Source organism: Sceloporus undulatus, chromosome 4 (assembly GCF_019175285.1).
Source record: "Sceloporus undulatus isolate JIND9_A2432 ecotype Alabama chromosome 4, SceUnd_v1.1, whole genome shotgun sequence".
In the NCBI taxonomy this organism is placed as follows: Eukaryota; Metazoa; Chordata; class Lepidosauria; order Squamata; family Phrynosomatidae; genus Sceloporus; species Sceloporus undulatus.
Window position 1 is genome coordinate 141033227 of NC_056525.1, and position 7709 is coordinate 141040935.

At 43.1% G+C, this 7709-nt stretch overlaps 1 protein-coding gene across 1 annotated transcript; it reads left to right on the forward strand.

The window, feature by feature from the left end:
- The first annotated feature begins 832 nt into the window (after positions 1-832).
- MED10 (mediator complex subunit 10) lies at positions 833-5455 on the forward strand. Its single transcript, XM_042466154.1, has 4 exons — positions 833-1056; positions 2882-2965; positions 3255-3357; positions 4565-5455. Exons 1-4 carry the CDS (start codon positions 935-937, stop codon positions 4658-4660), a joined length of 405 nt encoding a protein of 134 aa, XP_042322088.1. The 5' UTR covers positions 833-934; the 3' UTR covers positions 4661-5455.
- The last annotated feature ends 2254 nt before the right edge of the window (positions 5456-7709 follow it).

Consider the following 7709-nt stretch of genomic DNA (forward strand, 5'->3'; position numbering starts at 1 on the left):
TTTTCAAACCGTCTATGCTTAAATCCGTGTATAAAAAATCAGTGTATAAGAAGGGCTGACTGTATATTGTGCATTGTGGTTGGCCCTATAGAAGTACCACTATTTGGTGGATTTTGGATGTTATTGTACGTTGCTATATGGCCAAAACAGCAGCCTGCGTGGCAAAGTGGTTTGAGGATTGGACTGTGACTCTGGAGACTGGGGTTCGGATCCCATCTCAGCCATGGAAACCTAGTGGCCGACCTTGGCCAAGTCAACTCTCTCAGCCTCAGAGGATGGCAATGGGACACCAGTGTGTTGTTTAGAGACACCAGTGTGTTATATTTTGGGACACCAGTGTGTTGTTTAGAGACGTCAGTGTGTTGTTTTGGGACACCAGTGTGTTGTGTTTAGGGATACCAGTCTTATGTTTGGGGACACCATTATACAGTAGTGGTTTTGAGTGTTGGAATAGGCTTCTGGGAGATCAGGGTTCAATTCCCATGAAGCCACAGAAGCCCACTGGGGTGACCTTGAGCAAGTCACACTCTCTCAGCCTCAGAGGAAGGCAATGGCAAACCTCCTCTGACAACAAATCTTGCCAAGAAAACTCCAGGATAGAAATGTCCTGAAGGCACACAACAACAACAACAACAGCCAACGCGGTTCCCTCGGAATAGGTTTCTTTTGGACTGAAAAAGGAATGATTGGGGAAAGGACTGTGGTCGGAAAAAGAGAACACAGGCTACAGCCAAGCTGTCCGCGCATGCGCACGAGGAGCAGGCGGGAGAGAACTAGGGCGCGCGCTTTAGAACGCATCCTGGGAGCGACTCGGGGGGCGGGGCTTCCAGAGAGCGATCGACCCGGAAGCGGAAGTTGGGATTCTCGGTATCTATGGCGGCGCCCCTAGCAACGAGGCCTTGAGGAGAGGAGTGTGTAGGCCTGGTGTGGGATCATGGCGGAGAAGTTCGACTCCTTGGAGGAGCACCTGGAGAAGTTCGTGGAGAACATCCGGCAGCTGGGCATCATCGTCAGCGACTTCCAGCCCAGCAGCCAAGCGGGCCTCAACCAGAAGCTGTGAGCGCGACCCTCGAAGCTTTGAGACCATTTTAACTGCCCTGGCTCAGTGCTAGGGAACCTTGGGATCTGTAGTTCATTGCGGCCCCAGAGCTCTCTCTGACAGAGGAGGCTCAGTGTCTCACAGAACTACATTTCCCAGAATCCCCTCGCATGGAGCCAGGGCAGTGAAAGAAGCCTTAAATTGGGCTATTTCTGCAGTGTGTTTCGGTTGTAAAGAGGTTTATAATGTTCTTTTCAAAGACCTTCCTCTTTATTATCCACAGGTTGTTTTTAACTAGAGCAATCTATAGCAAGTGTGACTAATAATAATATAACATGGAGCAAAATAGAAGCGCAAAACAACAACAGAAAAATAGACTAGAACAAATAAACAATCACATTTAACCAGTGAAACCAATTGAAATGCCTGGGTGAACGAAAAGGCTTTGAGCGGGCATTGGGGAAACAATGCAGCTTTGGTGCAAGGTATTCCATATTAGGAACCATGAATAAATTCCATTGATGGTCTTAGATAACATGCAGATTCATAGCATCAACGTTCCTGGATGTCTTTGGGATCTAGCCTGTTTCAGGATTCAAGCATAAGCACCTCAATGTGTCTTAGAAGCAAATAGGCAGATTATTGCAGCTCATGCAGAATCAGTGTCATGTAATTCTGCCTGGCTGCATTGCTTTAGCCGAAGCTCCTGGGCAGTCATTACAAGCAGTCTTTGGTTCACTATGGGCCCGAACTGACAGGCCAAAATAAAGCTGCTTTGGGTCACGTTGGAGGTATGCTATTTAAACAACACACACATCTTAAGAAGCCGGAAGCTGTGCTAAAGCTGTGCTCTCGTCCTTAGGACTGGAGCATGGCTTTGGCGCAGCTTTTGGCCTCTTAAGATGCGTGTGTCGTTTAAACAGCACACTTTCGAAGTGGCCCGAAGCAGCTTTATTTTGGCCTGTCTGTCGAGGCCCAGTGTCAGAAAACTACAACTAGAAGGGTTATTAGAGAGTGAACCCATTGTATCTGAAGCTTATAAAATGCACTTGCAAAGACCCGGCTGATGAGTCTCTTGGGACTTTTGATGAGTCAAGAAATAACTCCAAGCTGCAAACCTGGTTTTTCAAGAGTGAAAACTCAATTTAGGCACCATATCCAATGTAGGGACATGAGAACTACTTGCCCACAGGGCCTCTTTCTTATTGAGATCAATCTTCAGTTTGTGGGCCTTCAGACTATATTACCAGCTCCATTACCTGCTTTTCCTCACTTGACTTGAGTCCAAAACACACTGCAGAAATAATCCAGTCTGAGACCGCTTTAATTGCCCTGGCTCAGTGCTGGGGAATCCTGGGAATTGTAGTTTCTTGTGGCCCCAGAGCTCTCCGACAGAGAAGGCTAAATGTCTCACAAAAGGACAGTTCCCAGAATTCCCTAGCATTGAGCCAGGGCAGTTAAAGCGGTCTCAAACTGGATTATTTCTGCAGCGTGTTTTGGACCTTGGATACCATAGAGAAATAGATTAATGGGTTGTGTGATGGACCCCAGTTTAATAGGACTCAAGTCCATAACGACCTTAATAAATAATGGTTAAGTTAAAATGCATTGATTTCAGTGAGTCTGTTGTGGTTAAGTTCGGAATCCCGTAATTTATCTAACCCTGTTTAAAAAAAGCAGTTTCTGATCCGTTTTGAGGGAGGAAAGGGAATCTGTCAATCCTTGTATTTCTGAGCTTCTGTTTGTGACACTTCTATTGGTGCCGTTTCTGGTGCAGAGCAAATTAAATCCTTGCGTGGCAAAGCATTCTCCCCATAATATATCTAATTTGTTTCTGCCTAGGAATTTTATGGTTACAGGCTTACAAGATATTGACAAATGCCGACAGCAGCTTCATGAGATCAGCGTACCTTTGGAAGTCTTTGAGTAAGCGCATCTCTTTCATCCTCACAGTTGGTATCTTGCTCTAATGTTGCTATTGTTAACAGTTTTACATTTGTTAATGTTTAATAAGCAATTGTACTGATTCTTAGTATTTGTGTATACAATGAGATGCTCGGTGATAATATAAGAATAGGTTAGCAAAATAGTCTTAACTGTAGGTCCGAGACATATTCTAGTATGTTTCAGAAAATAAGGATGGATGGCTTGTGTGCTTGTTTGCACCATATGTGAACCCATTATCAAATCTGACTCACAAAACTTATTTCCTTAGGTATATAGATCAAGGCCGCAACCCCCAGCTCTATACTAAAGAGTGCTTAGAAAGAGCTCTAGCTAAAAATGAGCAGGTCAAAGGCAAAATTGACACAATGAAGGTAAGATTTAAGCATTTCCTATACATCTCTTGTTATTGAGTACCTAAACATTTTAAATGGGCTTTTTGTATAAATTCCTCATTAAGCTATCAGGCTTGAAATATTCCACTGGACACTAGTGCCAGTGAAAGCTTTTTAAAAGCCTAATTGTGGTGGTGGTGGGGCAGTGTTTGGGTCTGTCTCTCTGTCTGTCAGAGAGAGAGAGAGAGAGGACTTTATCACACAGGGAAAATCGGGATTTAAACAGCGAAAATCACATGAAAATCACTCAATCACGATTAACATTTTCACACACATCACAATTAAAGAGCCATTATCCCAGGAATAAACAGTAAACAGCAACAAATCATTCACAGGATTTCCCCATGAATGATTTGTTGCTGTTTATTGCCTGTTTATTCCTGGGACAATGGAACTTTAATTGTGATGTCGTGTGAAAATGTTAATTGCGATTGCGTGATTTTCTTGTGATTTTTTTCTGTATAAACCCCCAATTTTCACCACGTGATAAAGTCCAGAGAGATTGGGGGGATGGAAAATTAATGAGTGGGGTCTGAGCAAACATCATGGAGTTTCATACCATGCAAGATGATGCTTGCCCATGTTGGGGTGTGGCTGTGCATACTACTGGTATGTGTGACAAACCCCCCCCCCCCCCGCCGCCCAATATATTTGCCTAGCTTCTTGAACCAAAAATAGCCCCCATCCCAAACTAAATTGCAGGCAACAAATTAGAATACTGTACTATGTAAAGAGTTACTAATAAAGGCTAAATCTTTATTAGATCAGTTTTGGTGGTCAAGATCCAAAGCCTCCTGTGACTAGTTTGTGTGCCCCAGGGTTCCTCAAAACAGGAGTTATCTGTACTACTGTAACAAATCCATTTAAAAACTGAGAGGAGTTCTGAAAGCAGTTTATGACAATATGTCACCATCCCCACCCCAGAAACCACAAGCCCCACTGAGGGTCCCTCGGGCAGCTTTTTTCATCTCAGCAATTTCATTTTCTATATTTTCCAAATTAGAAAACATAACTGAGATGCTGTAAAGTAGTTTAGCAGTTTGTTTCTTGGTTGACAGTTGGACAGCTACTAAGACTATGCAATGTTTGCTTAACTGGTGTCACTGTTAATTGTTGGGTTCGGTAATTTTCAGATCTAATGAAAGACAGGGAACATGTATGGTTTCTTTCTTTCTTTCTTTCTTAGAAATTCAAAAGCCTATTGATTCAAGAGCTGACTAAAGTGTTCCCAGAGGATATGGCCAAATACAAAGCTATTCGGGGTGAAGATCCTTCTCCTTAATTACATTATTTCTACCCTGCCTTCTTCTACAAACACTGCCAATAGGCTGTTGTGACAGCATTTGACTTCATCTGGCGAATGAAGATGTTGTATCCAATAGAGGCATTTATTAAATACCGAGTTCTTTGGCCAGGATGGCAGCTGATTTTCCTGTGGTACATGTGTGGCCATTAAAGGTTTGTCAGCACTTTCAGTAAGAAGCTAATCTTCTCTTTAATGTGACTTCAAGCCCAGCTGTGCACCAGAAGCCAGGAGCTTTGCTTTTGTGATACACTGTTTGAATTATTCAGCTTCTCTGTCTCATGCAAAGTAAGATGGGGTCAGGGAGGTGACTCCTACTGTTGCACTGCGATGTACAAGATGAAGTAGATATAAATATGAAGAAATATAAAAAAAAATGAAGCATGTTTCTTTCTCATTCTTTGATCTGTTGGGCAGCAGAAGATGCCTTGAAGAACAATATTGATTTGGCATGGTTAATGGAAAAACAAACAAACACATCTTCTGAAACTGTATGTCTGAATTATTTTACAGTCTTAATAGAGTTACTTTTGTAAAGGCTTTGAAATAATGTTTTTCCTCATCTATGATCTGGTGTTTTCAGTAGTACCTGAAATGACAGGGCTCCTAATTATGGAAACTGAATATCTATATTTAAACATAAAAGGACTTTACCTCTTGTACCTTATAAAAATACACCCTACAGATATGTTCACCAGATGGATGCAGCAGTTACTACTGAGTTCCTTGGAAATAAATCATCATGAATAAACAAAATGTGCAAATTGCATTTAATCCAATATTTTTCAGTGGTTTGAATTCATACACTAAAGATGATATATGAAAAGGCCAATTCTTTATGTGATGAAGCAGACCAGTTGCTTGGAGTGGACTCTGGCCACTCTAGCCCCGATCGTCCCAGGACTGTGGTGATTAGATGCCTGGTCCCAAAGCCAGCTGCTGCTGCATTCCTGAGTGGGCTACCGGCAAGGAGTGGCTTTTCGCTGCTCCCTTTTCTGGTTGGATTCAGGCTGCCTTAGGTGGCCTCAAAGCTGCTTCCAGCCATGTCGGGAGTGTGCATAGTCTGCACACCACACTCCAGAGACAGCCAGAAGCCAAACTTTTTGGCATGTTTCAGGCCTTTGAGGCATACACAAAGCCTGTTCCTAAAGGAAGGCATGAAGGACGACTCATGTTCAATTATAGAAGCCTCAGATTTAATGATGGTGGCTTAATAGTGTTCTCACCTTCCCAGTTTGCCACTCTCATCCTTTGGCACTGAGAGAGTATGAGTTCACCAAGGTTGCCTAGTGGGTTTTTATGCTCAAGCAGGGATTCGAATCCTGATCTCCAGAGCCCTAGTCCAACACTCAAACCACTACACCATGCTGACTCTCCTATAAATGATGAACAATCTCCATTTCCTATGAGTAGCCTTTTGTTCTGCCCTTATATGCTTGCTCCTTGCATGCTACAGAGGATTTTCCAGCTTTATCCAGCAGATCTACAGGGTTACAGAGGGTTAAATTCTGCTGACTGCACTCATCCTGCTGGCAGATGAGTACCACTGGATATAGTCCTATAACTACTAGATAATATGTATGCTTCGTTTGGAACTGCAGGGCATGTTATTAGAGGCTGTGATATTTCAGCAGACTGATACCTTATGTACTGTGCCTGCCCTCTCTTTCATTGTTTTCCTATATTCAAATTTTACAACCAGTTTTGTAGCTTTACTGTATTTTGCAATTGCAGCAAAAATTAACATACAACTAATGCTTATAACAAATTAAATTCCTGCTCCTTGCACTGTTACTGGCCTTTGCTCCCATTGACTAGATTGCATCTTATAGAAACGGTACCTTAAATAACAGGGCTATAATTCAAAAACAAGGAAGCATCCAAGGAAGATTTTGTAGAAACAGAAACGCAATGTCCTGGAGATACGCCTAAGCTACTAAGGAAAGCTTGGTCCGAAACAGACAGACCAATCAGTTTCCAGCTGCATTTGAGGCATAGCATTTAGATGACACATGCCCTGAGTGCGACTGGAAACAGCGCTGAGGCATCTTTTACAAAGAACCGGTTCAAAAAGGAGCAGACAAAAAACACTCCTTTTGCTGTCCTGGTTCAAAACCACGGTGGCAACCCGGATCAGGCCTGGATGTGTGCAGTGACCATGGCCCTGGCGCAAATGGAGTCAGCGCGGCACTGCCATGCCATGGTTTTTTCAGCCCATTTATTTGAGGCCCTTGTCATTTGGATCTGGCTGAACGTAGGTGAAATGGTAGAAATCATATTCTGATGAAAAGAGGCTGCATCTACACTGCAGAAATAATCTAGTTTAACACAACTTTAGTTGACATGGCTCAGTGCTATGGAATTCTGGGAATTGTAGTTTTGTGAGACCTTTAGCCTCTGTCAGCACTGTGGTGCCACAACAAACTCCAGTTCCCAGAATTCCTTAGCATTGACCAATGCCAAAGTGGTGTCAAACTGATTATTTCTGCAGTGTGGATGCAACCTGAGTCCTGCTGGAGCAGACTTCCATTTGAGAATCTTGTTTCATGTGTTCAGACAGATGCCTCTGGGAAGCCAAGAATCAGGACCTTTAAAGTTATACCTCTTTCCCAATGTGATCTAGCAAGTGGTGTTCAGTGGCATATAATATCTCAGTCCCAAGGATACATATAGCTACGTCTAGTAGCTTTTACTAACAGTCTGTAATTTGTGTTTTTTGTGCATACCAGGCCATCGCAACTAACATGAAAATCTCATTCTTAAAAAGGTGCAGGAGAAGCCTGGGCTGCATATGGGCTGTCTACTGCCTGGGCATGGGGCAGTACAATAAGATCCATCGGAGATGGATCCAAACTACAAGGAACCAGAACCTGTTTTCCTGTGTGATAATCTCCTAAAACCTCTAGGTAGTTAAGCTTGAGGTTCAGAAGTGATTTAGTTGATAGGCAGGGAGCCCTGCTTGTACAGTACTGTGGTTAAATGCCAGTACTGCAGCCACAAGGTTGTGAATTCAATCCCAGGAAGGGTG

Bases quoted from the DNA above. Each gene is read 5' to 3' on its own strand.
- MED10 (XM_042466154.1), top strand. From the start codon at position 935: ATGGCGGAGAAGTTCGACTCCTTGGAGGAGCACCTGGAGAAGTTCGTG. The intron at 1,057-2,881 runs GTGAGCGCGACC...GTTTCTGCCTAG, and splicing joins GCGGGCCTCAACCAGAAGCT to GAATTTTATGGTTACAGGCT. The intron at 2,966-3,254 runs GTAAGCGCATCT...TTATTTCCTTAG, and splicing joins GTACCTTTGGAAGTCTTTGA to GTATATAGATCAAGGCCGCA.